Below are 15,738 nucleotides of genomic sequence, written 5' to 3'. Positions count from 1 at the left end.
CACACCCCCACGGAGTTGAAATCAAGGAGGAATTAGAATCAGAAATCCGGGCGGATCGGGATGGTGATGAGGTCCTAGGAAGTAGCAATTCCACATTTTCCCAACAAAAATCAAGTTCCTTTCCTACAACCAGTTGTCCTATCGTGTGGGTGTGCGTGCATGTTTATATCGTCCAGTAAATCCGAGTGCGCGTAAATCAATATAACAGGTGTGTGCCAGCCAGTCCAGTGTTCGAGTCCAAAAATGCGAAGGGAGTCGTCGCGAGAGGGAAAAATGGCAGCATGTGTGGCGCACCACCTCCCCATATATATATACACCTACCCTAACCCCACCGACCACCCTAACGTACAAACAAGCACCTCGTAAAAGCAACGGAACCCAAGCCCGCACGACGAGAAATGTAATGACGACGTGCAGAAAGCCCAGCATCCGTCCCATGGGGCTGAAAAAAAAAGTGTGAACGAGTACGCCGTACGCTGTTGTTTCTTGGCTCAACCGGCTTGGTGGGCATGGATTAGGTGCCTCGTGTTCCGGCCGTGATAGCCGTGGGTTGTGTGTACTGTGCTACACTATGATATCGTACCCTGCCACTTACTTGTTCAGGAAGGATTTAACGACGTCCCGACTTTTGTAGTGATAAAAAAGGCACGTAGGAAGAGTTATACGCAGTGAGCTAACTAGTCTTCAGGTTCGAGTGGGACGAGATTGGAGATATGGATACGTATCTAGCTTGGAATTGCACCTAAGACTGACTGTCTGACTTTATCTGGAGTCTGCTTTGGGGAGCGCGTACTTGCTTACAGCGGCGGCGGCGACGCGCGGAATAGATAAGATTAACCCGACTGTTGCTAATACACACTGGTCTTTTCTTATGGAGGGATGATCTACGTGCTGTGTGGTTTGCTCGAGGGTAGGATTTGGCAATTGATGCAATTCTACCAATTGGTACGAGGCGTTGCTGTAGCCGTTGAAGATGCTAGATATCAGCTTACTACAATACATCAGGGCCTAACTGAGACGGGTGGAAATTGGTCTCTCTTATGTGCTCTGGGCCTGAGCGCGTGTGTGAGCTACGTACATGGTAGGTACATCATACTGCGTAGAGTCTAGCTTTGTATATACTTCTTGTACTATTATCATCCTCGCCAGATAGGTTAATTGGGTACGGATTGTATGTACAGCGGCTAGACCCTCTGGCATCTCGGTATCTATCTAATTGAACTGCCAAAATCTTTGAGAATGAACGATATCAGCACTCGATGTATAATTCCACCACGCACGCAGCGGCATTGAGGATATGTGAAAAGTACAAAGTCAACTACTTCTCATCCTCGACGCCGTGCGTCACACGCACATATCAATGCAGCGGTACTTCACATAGATCTCTTACACAAGCGGCCCCCATGAAATGACAACACACCAACATAAGATAGGCAAAAGGTGGGGAAAACTGAACGACGGCAAGTAAGTCTCGCTATCACCTCCTCTCCCATATCAAGGTAGATGTCATGAAAACCTACGTCCAGTCCTCTAGCCACTGAATACACGTCCTTTCTTCTTCTATCCCCATTCCACGATGAGCAGTCCAGACCAACGTATCGCGTACATTTTCTCAAAATGATAGAGACGACGACCGAAACAAGACACGATAGCTGTCTCTCATCTCGCGTGTTCAATGATACATTCAGTCCCAACGCATACGGGTACAGATACACCCAACCCCAACCCCCAAAGTATCACAACCCCATCGCTCGCCCCAACGAACGAACATTCATTCATAGATCATACCTGGCCCCAAAGAATACGATACGATTAACACACCACTGATACCTCCCCGTCCCTCTCTTCTCGACCCAGCACCCTACCATCCCCAACGTCCCCTTCATCTCATCCCAAACTCCTCTACCCCCTCCATACCTATGCCTCAGGCGAGGAAGAGTCCGCAACACACAAGTACATGCGGTACCCTTTGTCGCGGTATCGTGTCAGAAGCTTATATCTCCCCCATACATGTACATACATGCATGCATATCATGTCGTGTCGTGTTCGAGGACGGATCGGCGCCTCGCCGTCGGATTGCACTGGTACTGTGTTATGCATGTGTATGTATGTGTGCGATTGGGTGTACGTACTGTGTGAGACGGCGGGCGGGCGGCTATATGTGCGTGCGTGGTATTGGTTATGCGGTGCGGCGTGCGTGTGTGCGTGCGTGTGTGCGTGCGTGCGGCGTAGCAAGTGGTGGATGGTGGTACTGTGGGGGGCAGATGGGGGCGGATTTCGATGTTGAGGGTTTTTGAGGGGAGGATTTTCGGCATTGATGGGGTCGGGCTTTTTGTGTGAGATGTATGGGAGTGGGTTTGGGGTATTAGGTTGAGGTGAGGTGAGTGTCTTGGGGTGCATGTAGTACGTTTGTTGTGCATGTGGATGGATGTTGATGTGATGCGAAGATTGTACAGTGTGGAATTAGTATGTAGGTGCTGCTATATACCGTTTGGAAAACAATAGTCTATGACATGCAAAGGAAAAATTGGGGTATCGCAAGTAGGATGGTGGCACAGTCCCTCGTGAGAATGGAAATGGACAAAGAAAGAAGAACAAAACGCGATCCCCGATCAACTGTCCTCGCTATCACTATGGGACAGCAGTGCTTCCTTTTCTTCTTCAGAGCCTTTCTCCCTCTCGGCTTCTCGCCTCGACCTCCTTAGTCCAGCGTACAAGCCGTATTTGACGATGTCTTTCGTCTCGCCCGCAGTGCCGAAGGTGCAGTGTTCGACTTTACCCAGCGGACCCTCCCACGGCTCCTCCTCCAGCAGGACGCCAAACCTCAACTTCGTCTCTCTGAGTTCCTTGGGGAACGGGTCGCCTCCTAGGCATGCGCCGACGCTCAGCCAGTCGATCGTGGGATTTCTCGTTGTCACAAGGATACGGCTGAACTTCGTGTCAGAGGCAACGCCGTTCTGCCACATGGAGCACAGCCCAATGAGAATGGTGGTGAGAGTTGCAAAGACAGCCATTGCATAACCCAGCCAAAGAGCCCGCTCGTGGTATACGAAGGTGTTCATGGTGCGTGATTTCTCGCACGGGACGCTTGTGTTGTCGGCGACGACTAGCAACGGTTCGCTCATCAAGGTGATTAGCATCTCCTCGTACGTATTTTGGATCTCTTCCATGAGATTGCCGATTGGATACGACGTTCTCGCGTCCACGAGCCGGGTCTCGGAAAGGTCGGAGCTAGTAATGTAGGTGCCGGTGAATCGAATGTCGCCACGGAGGAAGTTGCGCAATAACGTGTTCATCGAGTGGTATACAGCAGTAACCTTATACATGCCTTTGTCTGTTCGAGGGCTGATGTAGTTCTGCCGCGGGTTCGCGACGAGTCTTCCAGGGGGTCCCGTGACTGTGGTGTCGACGATTGGCTTGAGAAAGACGCGCTCTTTCCTCTTCGCAACCTGAACGGTATCGTTGTAACTCATCTCGAAGGTGTAATTCGTATGGTACGCGACGCACTTGAAGATCTTTGATTCGTGAACAGTGCCCCACACCTTCTTAAATGGCGATAAGTCGTCGTAAGGTCGCCCCGTATCTCTGGCGTAGCCGATCCATAGCACTGGCTCAGACTCGAAGACACCGAGTGAATCTGGGTAAGGAGGTGGTTGCGTGGGAACGCCGTCGGTCGTGTCGATTTGAGGGGACCGGTAATCTGCAGTATCGACAGATGCTTTGTACAAGCTGTCACCCTCGGGCGCGAATGCAGTCCTGTTGAATGGGGCTCCTTCGGATGTCTCCTCGCATTTGTACCCTGGTCCTTCGAAGGTAATACTGTATGTGCAATTCCAGCCTTCGCCGCAGGCATTGAATGAAGCATTTGCGTGAGATGCGGGCTTTTTGAGGTATGCGCTTGTAACGGCCAGTCTTCTTGCGTTCTTTGAGGGTTCGGCGTAGTAATCGAACCATCCTTCCGCTTTGCCTACTCTATCGGTAGTGTTATAGAAAGCTAGTGAAGAGCCCGGCAAGAAGTTTTTATCTCGGAAGTCATATTGGGCCTCATGGCTGAAGTTTAGAGTAGCCACCGATGCGCAGGTGGTGTAGTTGAGAGAAGTCTTCATTTCAGTGGTCAAGGCAGCTGGCGACAGGACTGAGGCCAAAGGGATGAGCCTGAGCAATGATTAGTATTTTCTACACTCAATTGGCCGGACGAAAGATGACTTACCAACTAGTTGCTGCCATTAATGTCGCAAGCTTCCCGTTACGTAGCATCTCGATGTTATAGAAGAATTGTGTTGGGTCTTCAGTAGCTGCGAAGAGCCCGTCAATGCCTCTGATTGTCATTGCCTTGGTCCTGAAAGTACGCCATATACGTTGTCGATATGACATAATAACTGCTCCAACCAAAGTACTTTTCACAAAGAATGCCATGGCAGTTCCATAACGAATCATCTTAAGCTGCTCTTCCGCGGGTCTACCGTGCAGGTAATCGTAGAAAAAATGATGCGCCAGTGCTGCACTCGTGCCGGCGAGGAGAAGTATGGTGATGACAGCCGGCGTAACCCAATGAATGTGCCATTTCGCAATTTCGCCAGCTCTTCGATCGCACAATGCCTGAATCTTTACGTCCATGCTCTTGTAACTAGTCATTGATGGTACCGATTGCAATGAAGTTTGCGTTTGAGACCGCTCGGGAATTGGTCTTGGTGAAGGCGCATCTTGATTGTATTGGAATACATCGCGAAATGCTGGACTGGGAATACCGATGGGAGTCAGGTTGTAGGAGTCAATTGGGGAGACCAGCCCATATCTGCGCTCGTCGAAGTTCTCCACGAAATGCGATGGCGAAGGCACGTTAATCATCGCAACGGAAGGTGATTGATGGTACGACAACAAAATCGTACCTCCAGCGCAGCTAGGAAGCTCGAAATGCAGATCAATACAATTGAGAGGAGGGGTAGCTGCAGAGAGCAGGCATGAGAGGTCATGTATCGGACAATGTACTGGATTGTGAAACCGCCTCTTTTAGCGAAGGAACCTGGGGACAAGAGCTCCCACGGCACATTATCTTGGTGGCGGAGCTTGCCTGTTACAAATGTGCCTCGCTACTTTTTTCTCATACAGGTGGAGGATTAATGTTCAGCGGGCTGGGTTATCGAGTAGGTTGGCGCATGATTGTCATCACGAATGCGGACTATGGGCGTTGTTGGTGAATTGAATAAAGGATAGTCCATTAATGCGATTCATCGGAATAATTGTCAGGCGGTTGCGCTCGTTTTCAAGTCCAGCAATCAAGTTGTTTTCTTCCTTGCGATCGTTTCTCTAGCATTGTATCGCTTGATTTCACAAACTATGCTAGTAGTAAATCCCATCGTTGAAGATATCCGCATACTATTTTGAATCATTTACTACTAGCCGGAGAAGCGTCGCGGCGCGTATATTGGGAACTCTTAGTCTGCGAGCAAGGCGTAGGCATATTCGACGCCATCCTACGATGTGTATCGAGTTGCTGATATGGGGCCAATTTCTGATGAACGATGATGCAATTGTAGTCATAGAGGGGAATGGAGATGAGGAAAGGAAGATGGGGATGAAGCATGAGTGTAGGAGAGTTGGAGGTGGAGTGGAGTGTAGAGTTGCCCCGCAAACCTGAGGCATGAGTTCCGAAGATCTGGACTTTGGAACGGCAGATACAAGGCACAGGCACAGCACAGGCACAAGCACAAGCACAACAGAAAGGTACAGGCACAGGTACAGGCACGACAGGCAGAGCCGCCCCCGATTTCTAACAGCGAGGTCAACCGTTGTCAGACCAGGGGACCTGAATCTATGCAGGTCAGGGAATGGCATGTCTGAAACCGGTTGCTTCCTTCGGGTTCCCGATCTTGAACTCTACCAAGGTAAATACTAGTACGAGAACTATTGTGTAGGTATATTATTATCTTGATATTACACTCTTCGATCAACTACGCCTCATTTTGTCTGACTGGTAATTTTATTCACGGATGGTTCGGGTGATGGTAGTCACAACTAAGAAGTAGTTCGTTACGGGTAACGTGGGCATTGGGGTTGGTGTTGGCTTACACCTCTATTTGTAGGTACAACGTACAACATATAGTTACAACGTATTTGTTAGGCTGCACCTGTCAGAGTGCAGGTACTATGACTACCTCGTATATACATACACACACTGTACCACCAGTTCCCCAAAGCCAGCCACATGCTTTAACTTGCGGGTGGCCCAATGATATTTCAGCAAGCTTTTAACGGCGCTTCACCAGCCTGGTTTCCGATTCTAAACCTCGGTTGGTAGACGCCCAGTAATAAGTATAGTCGCTGTGCAGGGAGGGAGGTGGCTGCATTTCTCAGATTCATCTCTAACGACTAGACACACTCTGACCGTTGAGAAAACGTTACCTCTAGGCTCTAGCTAGGAGAAAACGACCCCCTTACCTTTTGTAGGATTCGTTTCTGGAACTGTAGTTGAGCACCTAGATGTTGCGTAAACGGGTAAGGATACTCGGTCATGTTGTCCAGAACCTGTGGGGTCTCAGATGTGGTTCACCATGTGGCCCCAGGGACACCCATGCAGACAGCCTCGTCAGATCCAGTCAAATGTATCTGTGCAGTCGGTTTAGGTAGTTTGTTAGTTTGTAAGCAGATATGTTGGTAATCTGATCTTACTTGTTCACTAATTGAATAATGATCAATTTGCTGTTGTTTTGTTTGTTGAACGGACAATATGGAGAATTCTGTTATAAATCTCATGCGTTGTGGTAGACGATCACCAGGAGATATCTCGGAATTGACTCGCGGGAGAGGAAATGGACTGAATTGGCAACTCCACATTTGCGTCACCAACTTATTAATCGACATGGGCATGGGCATCATCAGTTATTTCACCGAATCTGGTGGCGGGGCAGGTCTTTATTGTTGCTTGCAAATGTCGTGATGAAGGGTACATACAATTCATGAATGGTAGTTGACTTCGGTATAAAGATACACACTACTTCCACCTCAATTGATTAAAACTTCATCTATCTACTACCCACATCTCGCCTTGTCCATATTACTTCCACATCTCTGTACAACTCTAGCGCGCCGTTTGTGGATCCAATTCGAATATTTCCATACCCTCCCCACCTACGCACTTACATACATACGGAGTACATCCATACACATTTTCCATTCCCGACTTGTACCCAATATCTCGACCACCCAATCCAAGCAATGGCACCCACAACCACCAGGCAATGGACCGTTGAAGGCCAGAATGGCTTCGACTCCTTGAAATTCAACGAGAAGGCCGAGATCAAAGCATTGGGCGACCATGATGTCCTGGTCAAGAGTACGTCACTCGACACCTTCCCCATTCGTCATCGATGTACTCGGTACATACATGCTGCATACGAAGACTCGATAATAGGACCGAGATACTAATTAGGAAAACAGTCCACGCTGCTTCCCTCAACTACCGTGACCTCATCATTCCCAAGGTAAGTATTCTCCCTCCTCATCCTGACATCACCAACTTTGGAAGTTCCCGGGACTAACAAAACCCGACAGGGCAAATACCCATTCCCGATAGTCGACAACGTCGTCCCTGGTTCCGACGGCGCAGGCACAGTCGAGGCCGTCGGCCCACGCGTGACGCGCTTCAAGCCCGGCGACAAGGTCGTCACTCTTTTCTCTCAAGGCCACCAAGCCGGATCTCTCGATAATGCCTCTCTAGCCACTGGACTCGGAGGCGCCGTCGACGGTACCTTCAGGGAGTACGGCGCATTCGAGGAGACGGGACTCGTGCACCAGCCCAAGAACCTCAACGCCCTCGAGGCTTCCACTCTCTCTTGCGCCGCACTCACCGCATGGAATGCGCTCTACGGCCTCGAGAGCAAGGCCCTCAAGCAGGGTGAGGTCGTGTTGACGCAGGGAACCGGCGGCGTCAGTATCTTCGCAGTGCAGTTCGCAAAGGCGGCGGGCGCAACCGTCATCGCGACCACCTCTTCCGCAGAGAAGGCCAAGGTCCTCAAGAAGCACGGCGCAGACTATGTCATCAACTACAAGGACACCCCCAACTGGGGCGAGGAGGCGAAGAAGCTGACTCCCGGCGGGGTCGGCGTCAACCACGTCGTCGAGGTCGGTGGTCCTACCACTATGGCACAGTCGATCAAGGCCGCGAAGATCGATGGTGTTATCTCCATCATTGGTTTCATTGGCGGCTTCGGAAAGGACCAGCCTACTTTCCTCGACTGCTTGGTATGTCAAGTTTCCCTTCCTTCGGTATCAATATCAAACATACTGACCTCCCCGCCCACAGACAAACCTCCTCACCGTCCGCGGCCTCCTCGTCGGATCCCGCGCCCAGTTCGAGGACATGAACCGCGCCATCGAGGCCAACGACATCCACCCCGTCATCGACGAGAAGGTCTTCGACCTCGCCAGCCTCAAGGAGGCTTACCAGTACATGTGGGACCAGAACCACTTCGGAAAGCTGACCCTCAGGATCGCCGCCGAGTAGAGACGGACGAGGGTAGGCCGTGGAACTGAAACTCTTTGATTGACAAACATGAGATACCTTTTTACCTAAGTTCTTCGCATGCACGAGAGAACTCGTTAGATTCAAGAATATATACAATATACACTGAGCGGCGTTATTCTATCAAGGTTGTTATTGCGTGCCATGTGGTTGTCATCTGTCTTTGTGGTTTTCCTGTGAAGATAATTGTACGTCAGCAGCTAGAACTTGACCAATCACACCAAATTGTTAAAAACATCAACTGCCACATAATCACAAGCATGGGAAGCAATAAAAAGATGAATGTGTAATGTGTGAGATTCTGTAGAAGTAGCAGCCCATCTCAAAAGAGACAGGCGCCACAGTCGATTAAACTAATCGATCTGAATCTCTCACGCGACAGATAATTCGTCGCTGTTAAAACCTATAATTTCAAGCCCATGCATCTCCGTTAGACCTCCCAAGGTCCAGGGCCATTTCGATGCAAATTTTCATCGATGCCATATAAAGGCGGGTATCTTACAAAACAGAAACAGGTAGGAAAAAGAAAACCAGACCCTGGAACAGCCAATTGTTCCGGTCATGGTTTTATATGAGAGGGGGTATCATTCGCTTTTCCTGTCCGAGAGCAAAAAAAGGAAAAAAGAAGAGCCGGAAAAAAAATCCGTTCCAAGCTCGTAGAGTGGATATCATTCGCTGCCATCATGCAATGCAAGTCCGCGCGAGAGAGAAGTAAAAAAGGTGGTCGAGAGAAAAGGTGGTCGAGAGAAAAGGTGGTCGAGAGAAAAGGTGGTCGAGAGAAAAGGTGGTCGAGAAAAAAGGTGGTCGAGAGAAAAGGTGGTCGAGAGAAAAGGTGGTCGAGAGAAAAGGTGGTCGAGAGAAAAGGTGGTCGAGAGAGAAGGTGGTCGAGAACAATTGTTTGTTCCGCCGTCGAGGGTGTGTCCGCGTATGCGCCTTTGCGTCGTCCCTTATTCCGTAGGTTGGTGAACGTCCGGAAAATGGGCAGTACAAAGAAGATGAGAAGAAAAAGAAGGACAGGAGTTGAGGGGTAAGGGTGCATGTTCATGGCAAAGTAGGGTCAAGATCACAATCAAGACCAACTAACCAGAGCACCAGAGAAAAGTAAAGAAAAGAAAAGAAATAAACAAGACTGAGAGAATACAAAGCGAAAGAACAAAAAGCAAAAGCAAAACTCCGACATAAACCCATCAAACCCCACAAGTACCTCCCAATGAATTAAAGAAAAGCCGAAACCAAGACTCCGAAGCAGACGTATGAAACCCACCCAGTACCCATAAACATAAAACCACCCATTGCCAATTGAAACCGAAGGGCAAAAAACCACCGTTATTCATGATACAGAGGCTGACCCCTATAGAAGACGAGAAAGAAAAAAGAAACACAGACAGAAACCGAAACAAGAAAACAAACAAGGAAGAAAAAGTTGTGAAAGAGACGTCTACGTCGTTTTCCTTGCCTGTCGAACATTTGAAGACATAGGACGCTGCTTTGGAACGTAGTATCCATTAGGAAGATGGGTGGCATCCGAAAGTGAATTTTGTGTGGCGAGACTAATCCATTTCGCCAGTGAGTGATTTGTTGAGCAAGCTGACCGCGATTCTCTTTCGAGCGGCATCCATGCCATCGTCAGGAATGACACGGAACAGTCCCTCTTCGCGGAGCAGAGCGAGTGCATTCAAACAAACGAACACTCCACAGTCGCTGCCATTCATCTGGCGTTCGCTGGTATGATCGTCGAGAACCTGCCATTCCGACTCGACGTAAAGGGGACCGAGTTCGTTCTTGACCCAATCTCTGGCCATCTTGGTAAAATCGTCTTGCCTCATAAACAGAGAGTCGATGTATTGGATAGTCCTGTCTTGAGGCTTGATTGATAACAATCTCCAATGGCCGTTGTCGCAGATAGGAATAAGGAGTAACTTTGCATCGAGCAACTGCTTGCCACCGAGTTGCACACGTCCAGCCCACCGCGCGACGTTCTTAGCGCACTTAGTGATGGTTACGTACCATTGCGATGGGAATGCGTGTACAGGAGGGGCCGGGCCGTTCTTGATGTGTGTATAACCAGCCTTCGCCTTCACATGATCGGTGAGAAGTTTGAGGTATTCGTTGACAATGTTGTCATTCACCCAGGCCACGGGATTGCCGTTGAAGAGGGTGGGTAGCAAGGTCTTGAAATCATGGGTTGTGAGAATGCCATCGGCTAAATCGATATGGTCCAATCCGCCATTGGTCATGCTCACTGCCTCGGCGAGCTGCAACTCCTGTGATTCATTGAGGGGCCTCACTAGCGGTGGGGGATTTTCATCGAATGGAGATGATGATCGCTCTTGTTCTGAGAGTTCTAATGTCTTCTCAAAGTCTTCGATTACTTCAAGAGACAATGCCGACTCATCGACTGCCTCTCCGAAAAGATCAGGACGCTTGTGAGGAGAGGTGACGATGTACTCGAGGGAAGAGTCAAGAAGGTCGCATGGAGCTTCGTCCTTGAAGAAAGGTTTGGAACGTCCAGATCTACGGATTCGGACAGTCTTCTTTGGTAGTAGTTCAGGCGCATCAGGCAAGAATGACAAGTCATTTGCGTAGTCTGGTGCAACAGGCAGCTCATCATCTTCTTGCGGCTCATCATCTTCTTCTTCGGCAATCGGAGAAAGGAAGGAGGAATGGAGGAAGCTCTGTATTTCGCCGAGTTTTCCTAAGCCGTCTGGAGTGTATGGATCAAATTCATCTTCAATGTCATAGTCGACTGAATTGATCTCAGGGGCCACATGCTCAGCGATTGTGGTACCTTCACCAGCGATACCATCATGCAGTGGCGAAGTTGCTTCGGAAACATGAATCTGTGGTAGCGGATTTCCCAATTCAACGTTCTCCTCGAAGGGAGAACTTTCTCTAGCGTCAATCCCATGGAGATGCGAGTCTTCTACTCCAACGTCCTTATCGAATGGAGAGCTCTCTCTATGGGCGATCTCGTTGAATGGCGAGTCCTCCCTGGCAAAGGCCACATGGTACTGAAGGTTGTCTTGTTTGCTGGCTGAGTGTTCTGCTTCCAGGTTTTCTGTTATGGCTAATCCCTCCGACTCGCAGCCAGCAATGAACTTTGCGAAGTTAGAGCTTATGTTCTTGCTCGGTTGCTGGATGGGAGTATCGCGTGTCGAGTGCAGAAATTTAGGCCGGTTGCGATCTGTATGGTTCGCAACAGGTCTTGCAAGGTCGCGAATGCGCGAGTGTTGAAGTGGCCGATTAAGACTGAATCGACCTGCGGCTGGGGACAAGAATTGTTGAGAGCCGGAAGGCTCGATAGTGAAGCGGGCTGGTGCAGCGCGACCAATGGGTGAAGGTGATGGCGGCGGGGTGCTGTGGAGGCAATTTTCGAAGCTCAAATCGATGTTATCGATGACTGAGTGGTTGTTAAACTGCAGGCTGCTACTTCCTGGAGTGATATTATCAGAGCGCGCAGATCTAGTTATTGAGGGTGACGGATTTGGGAAATTATTCCCTCGGTTCCAACCACGGTTAGGAGTGTTGATAGTGTCGAAAGTGTTGAGAGTATTAGCGTTGTTTACGGTGGCGTAATTGTTTGTGATGTCATTTGTTGTAATGGGACTGGAAAGGCCAGGTTGCTGCCTGAATCGCTGCGTAGGTGTCCAGCCATTCTGGCTCTTCGTGTTGTTTATTATACTCTGAGGGGAGCGGCGAGGTTCATCGAGTGTGCCTACGTCCAGTAGGACTTTCTTCCTGGATCCATCTTCGCGCACTACAGGTACGGCCTGGATGACCTGGCGTCGGGTGTATTTGTTCACAATGCGCACTGCGGCAGTGATGAGAGAAGCTATGTTGGTGACGATCGGTGCAAGCTTGGAAGTTGTAGTGAAGAGGGTATTGGAGGAGAGCTCATCGAGTGAGTTTTCTGGCACGTAGATGGTGTCCCATTGACCAGGCATCGCAGGGAGTGCGATCTGATTCCTTTGTTAGTGCGCGCCAAACAACTGTAGTGAATGCCACTTGCCTGGGAGAGCGCGCGCGAGTTGGGGAAATGAGCCGAAGCAGAGGAAAAGGAAGCGTCAGCCATGTTGCTGTAATCGTCGTGGATGAAAGCCTCTGGAAGGCTGCGCTTAGACATCGTGAGCTTTCTTGCCAAAGTTGCTGGTTGTTGGCAGTTTGTTGCTCGTTGATGTGGGGTGTGTTTGTTGTATAGGAAGGATGGAAGGTGAGGTCAAGGGAAGAGCTCTTGTAGCTCAAAGTCGGAGGTTGGGACGCCAAGAGCTCCGACCTCCGACCATTGTGTAACCTCCGATTGCGCAATCGATACCACCAACCATGGTTCGTGCTAACGTTTGTGGATGAACATAAACAAATAACCCAAGTAGTAGGTATTTACCAAACTTTGGATGTAGAGAAATGTTAATGGTACTCCGTACTGTCTGACGCAAATATGCAAAACCCTTCATTCGAGCTCCTGCATTTCCACGAGCTCCGAGATTTCCGGTCCACCTAGAATGCTTCTACTTCAATTGCTTTTGGTCCAGACCCCGACTTATTCAAGGTCGATCTAAGCGACAACAAAAAGTTACAACGGTAGGACTCAAACAGAGCTGGAAGGCAAAACAGAGACAGATATGTTCGAAACAGCATTTGTAAACCTTGGGAAGGCTATTCGTCATCTTTGAGATAAGATCTATCACGGATGATTAAGTTGAGTCTGTGATTGCCCAAGGGCATTGTGCGGCCCTGATGACAAGTTCTTTACTCGAAATACACACAAGAGGAGACGCCCACCACACTACATCGCTCTTTCTCGTTGTCAACGGAAAGGAAGAAGGCTACAAGCAGATGTGGTGTTTTTGCTGTGGTGTTTGATCGTTACGAGGTACGAGCAGCTCGCCCTGCTCACATTTCCACCAGTCATTCATGGTGGTACTGAGAAGTGTGCTTGCAGCATTAATGAATAATCCCAAGGGCACTAACTATGCTTTTCCTTTGGCACACACGTCATATCTATTACTCCTCCAAGGCAGTTTAGATGCCGCTATCCTGGAAGACTTTTCGTCGAATGAAAAAAGAGCTTTTAGATTGCTTTTAGATTAGAGAATCGATTTCTTGAACATGCCATTTTCGCAAATGATCAAAGTATAGTGATTACGTTTTTATCTGCATAACTGGTAATGCCTCTTGACATCTTGGCCACCAGCGCAGACGTCTATCGTGCGGATAAAGGTATCTCCGACGCCAAGCACTCGAGGATGGGAAGCGGCAACCCGCCCCAAGTGCATCACTCAGTTCACTCTCCCTATTATTCTCAAACATACCCCGCCTACGTTTACCCTTCCTGTCGCAGAAGTAATCTGAACGAGATATTTGATTCGAAAGAGTACTGTCTACTGACCGCGCTCTTTGTTAACAACGCACGTCATCGCAAGGTTTGACACCAGAAGCCCCTCGCAAGCTGCACACCAAAACAAGCGATACCCCCCTCATAACATCCACACCTACCGACCTTCGAACTTTCGCCATCGGTATCTCCGGCAAACATGGATACCAACATGGAGGATGTGAAGATGCCAGAAGCCATACAGATGTCGTCCGTCCCTAGCACAGAGCCGGCTACGATCCCCACACTCGATGGCTGGATTGAAAGCTTGATGAGCTGCAAGCAGTTGGCAGAAAGCGATGTGCAGAGGCTATGTGATAAGGTACGAATCATCGGATGCGCTCCGGCTCGGAACCATCATGCGATCGGTTACTAACGACTTCTCTTACCCAGGCTCGAGAAGTCCTCCAAGAGGAATCCAATGTTCAACCAGTGGTAAGTGGCAAGAACCTTCTGGCATGAAACCCCTTACTCACAAAGTGTAGAAATGCCCAGTCACGGTGTGCGGTGATATCCACGGTCAGTTCCATGACTTGATGGAGCTCTTCAAGATTGGTGGACCCAACCCAGACACTAACTACCTTTTCATGGGTAAGACCACTAGGCATTCATTTGAGATCAAACTAACATAGCCATATAGGTGACTACGTTGATCGTGGATATTTCTCTGTGGAGACGGTGACGTTGCTTGTAGCTCTCAAGATCCGCTACCCACAACGTATTACTATCCTTCGTGGAAACCACGAGTCCCGTCAGATTACGCAGGTGTATGGTTTCTATGACGAATGTCTTCGAAAGTACGGCAACGCCAATGTTTGGAAATACTTCACCGATTTGTTTGACTATCTTCCGCTCACCGCTCTGATCGACAACCAAATATTCTGCCTTCATGGAGGACTTTCTCCCAGTATTGACACCCTGGATAACATCCGTGCTTTGGACAGAATACAGGAGGTTCCTCATGAAGGACCCATGTGTGATCTTCTCTGGTCCGATCCCGATGACAGGTGTGGTTGGGGTATATCTCCCCGAGGTGCGGGCTACACCTTCGGACAGGATATATCGGAGGCGTTTAACCATAACAATGGTTTGACCCTGGTAGCAAGAGCACATCAGCTTGTGATGGAGGGTTACAATTGGTCCCAAGACAGGAATGTTGTGACTATTTTCTCTGGTATGTTGTTTATGTGGTTCTGGAGTAACATAAACTAATAACGGCCAGCACCAAATTACTGTTACAGATGCGGCAACCAGGCCGCGATCATGGAGATTGACGAGCACCTGAAATATACCTTGTAAGTCCATCAACATCCCTCAATGTAGTCGCTCTAACGAGTCCGATAGCTTGCAGTTCGACCCATGCCCACGAGCTGGCGAACCGATGGTGTCGCGCAGGACCCCCGATTACTTCCTCTAGACAGCATTACCGGCGCCCCCAGCTCCCTTGCTAAGACTGGTAGACTGTATATAATCTCAGCCTATCAACGCCCTTTGATTGGGGTCTTCTTATACCTATGTAACGATTACCATTGGCTTCAAACAGGCAGGCCCCAATGTGTACATGAGCGATGAGCCCTTTGTCTTGTAGAGCGTCGATATGTGCAATGAGCACAGAAAAACAGTATTGTGAACGTATTGCGCCGCGCGGCTTGGTATGCCATGGTTTATGTGTCAGCCATGACACTTAGAACCCACGATAAGGTGTCGTGGTGTACGGAGTAAGCTAATAGACGAAATGCCATGAAGTAATGGCTGCGAGTACTCATGTCGTGTCAAATTATCGCTACCGTGATGCCTAACTGTGAAATCGGAAGACGAAAGGCCATTTGAGCGTAGCTTGCTGTT

The 15,738-nt window shown here is 49.2% G+C and overlaps 5 protein-coding genes across 5 annotated transcripts; 2 read left to right on the top strand and 3 right to left on the bottom strand.

The window, feature by feature from the left end:
• Positions 1-1,910: 1,910 nt before the first annotated feature.
• BU24DRAFT_68101 (uncharacterized protein) lies at positions 1,911-2,671 on the bottom strand. Its single transcript, XM_033534529.1, has one exon. It carries the CDS (start codon positions 2,399-2,401, stop codon positions 1,994-1,996), a length of 408 nt encoding a protein of 135 aa, XP_033378288.1. The 5' UTR covers positions 2,402-2,671; the 3' UTR covers positions 1,911-1,993.
• Positions 2,614-4,636, bottom strand: BU24DRAFT_436840 (uncharacterized protein; the record flags this gene model as incomplete). Its single annotated transcript, XM_033530178.1, has 2 exons — positions 2,614-4,156; positions 4,212-4,636. 2 exons carry the CDS (start codon positions 4,634-4,636, stop codon positions 2,614-2,616), a joined length of 1,968 nt encoding a protein of 655 aa, XP_033378287.1.
• Positions 4,637-6,911: 2,275 nt separating this feature from the next.
• BU24DRAFT_427981 (alcohol dehydrogenase) lies at positions 6,912-8,757 on the top strand. Its single transcript, XM_033529366.1, has 4 exons — positions 6,912-7,334; positions 7,439-7,482; positions 7,553-8,242; positions 8,304-8,757. The coding sequence occupies exons 1-4, from the start codon at positions 7,217-7,219 to the stop codon at positions 8,502-8,504; spliced, it is 1,053 nt and encodes a 350-aa protein (XP_033378286.1). The 5' UTR covers positions 6,912-7,216; the 3' UTR covers positions 8,505-8,757.
• A 1,062-nt stretch (positions 8,758-9,819) lies between these two features.
• BU24DRAFT_68016 (uncharacterized protein) lies at positions 9,820-12,844 on the bottom strand. The gene is made up of 2 exons (XM_033534528.1): positions 12,532-12,844; positions 9,820-12,481 (listed from the first exon to the last, which is right to left on the bottom strand). The coding sequence occupies exons 1-2, from the start codon at positions 12,643-12,645 to the stop codon at positions 10,073-10,075; spliced, it is 2,523 nt and encodes an 840-aa protein (XP_033378285.1). The 5' UTR covers positions 12,646-12,844; the 3' UTR covers positions 9,820-10,072.
• Positions 12,845-13,818: 974 nt separating this feature from the next.
• On the top strand, positions 13,819-15,654 carry BU24DRAFT_427978 (serine/threonine protein phosphatase-like protein 2A catalytic subunit). Its single transcript, XM_033529365.1, has 6 exons — positions 13,819-14,215; positions 14,287-14,328; positions 14,379-14,484; positions 14,534-15,067; positions 15,116-15,188; positions 15,238-15,654. Exons 1-6 carry the CDS (start codon positions 14,054-14,056, stop codon positions 15,308-15,310), a joined length of 990 nt encoding a protein of 329 aa, XP_033378284.1. The 5' UTR covers positions 13,819-14,053; the 3' UTR covers positions 15,311-15,654.
• The last annotated feature ends 84 nt before the right edge of the window (positions 15,655-15,738 follow it).

This window comes from Aaosphaeria arxii (assembly GCF_010015735.1).
Source record: "Aaosphaeria arxii CBS 175.79 unplaced genomic scaffold BU24scaffold_12, whole genome shotgun sequence".
Classification (NCBI taxonomy): Eukaryota; Fungi; Ascomycota; class Dothideomycetes; order Pleosporales; genus Aaosphaeria; species Aaosphaeria arxii.
The sequence above is the reverse complement of the archived record's forward strand: the minus strand, read 5'-3'. Positions and strand labels throughout refer to the sequence as shown.

Coding starts and splice junctions, on each gene's coding strand:
- BU24DRAFT_427978 (XM_033529365.1), top strand. CDS start 14,054: ATGGATACCAACATGGAGGATGTGAAGATGCCAGAAGCCATACAGATG. Junction 14,485..14,533: donor CACTAACTACCTTTTCATGG/GTAAGACCACTA, acceptor ATAGCCATATAG/GTGACTACGTTGATCGTGGA. Junction 15,068..15,115: donor TGTTGTGACTATTTTCTCTG/GTATGTTGTTTA, acceptor AATAACGGCCAG/CACCAAATTACTGTTACAGA.
- BU24DRAFT_68101 (XM_033534529.1), bottom strand. CDS start 2,401: ATGCACCCCAAGACACTCACCTCACCTCAACCTAATACCCCAAACCCA.
- BU24DRAFT_427981 (XM_033529366.1), top strand. CDS start 7,217: ATGGCACCCACAACCACCAGGCAATGGACCGTTGAAGGCCAGAATGGC. Junction 7,335..7,438: donor CCATGATGTCCTGGTCAAGA/GTACGTCACTCG, acceptor TTAGGAAAACAG/TCCACGCTGCTTCCCTCAAC. Junction 8,243..8,303: donor CTACTTTCCTCGACTGCTTG/GTATGTCAAGTT, acceptor CCCCGCCCACAG/ACAAACCTCCTCACCGTCCG.
- BU24DRAFT_68016 (XM_033534528.1), bottom strand. CDS start 12,645: ATGTCTAAGCGCAGCCTTCCAGAGGCTTTCATCCACGACGATTACAGC. Junction 12,482..12,531: donor ACTCGCGCGCGCTCTCCCAG/GCAAGTGGCATT, acceptor CAAAGGAATCAG/ATCGCACTCCCTGCGATGCC.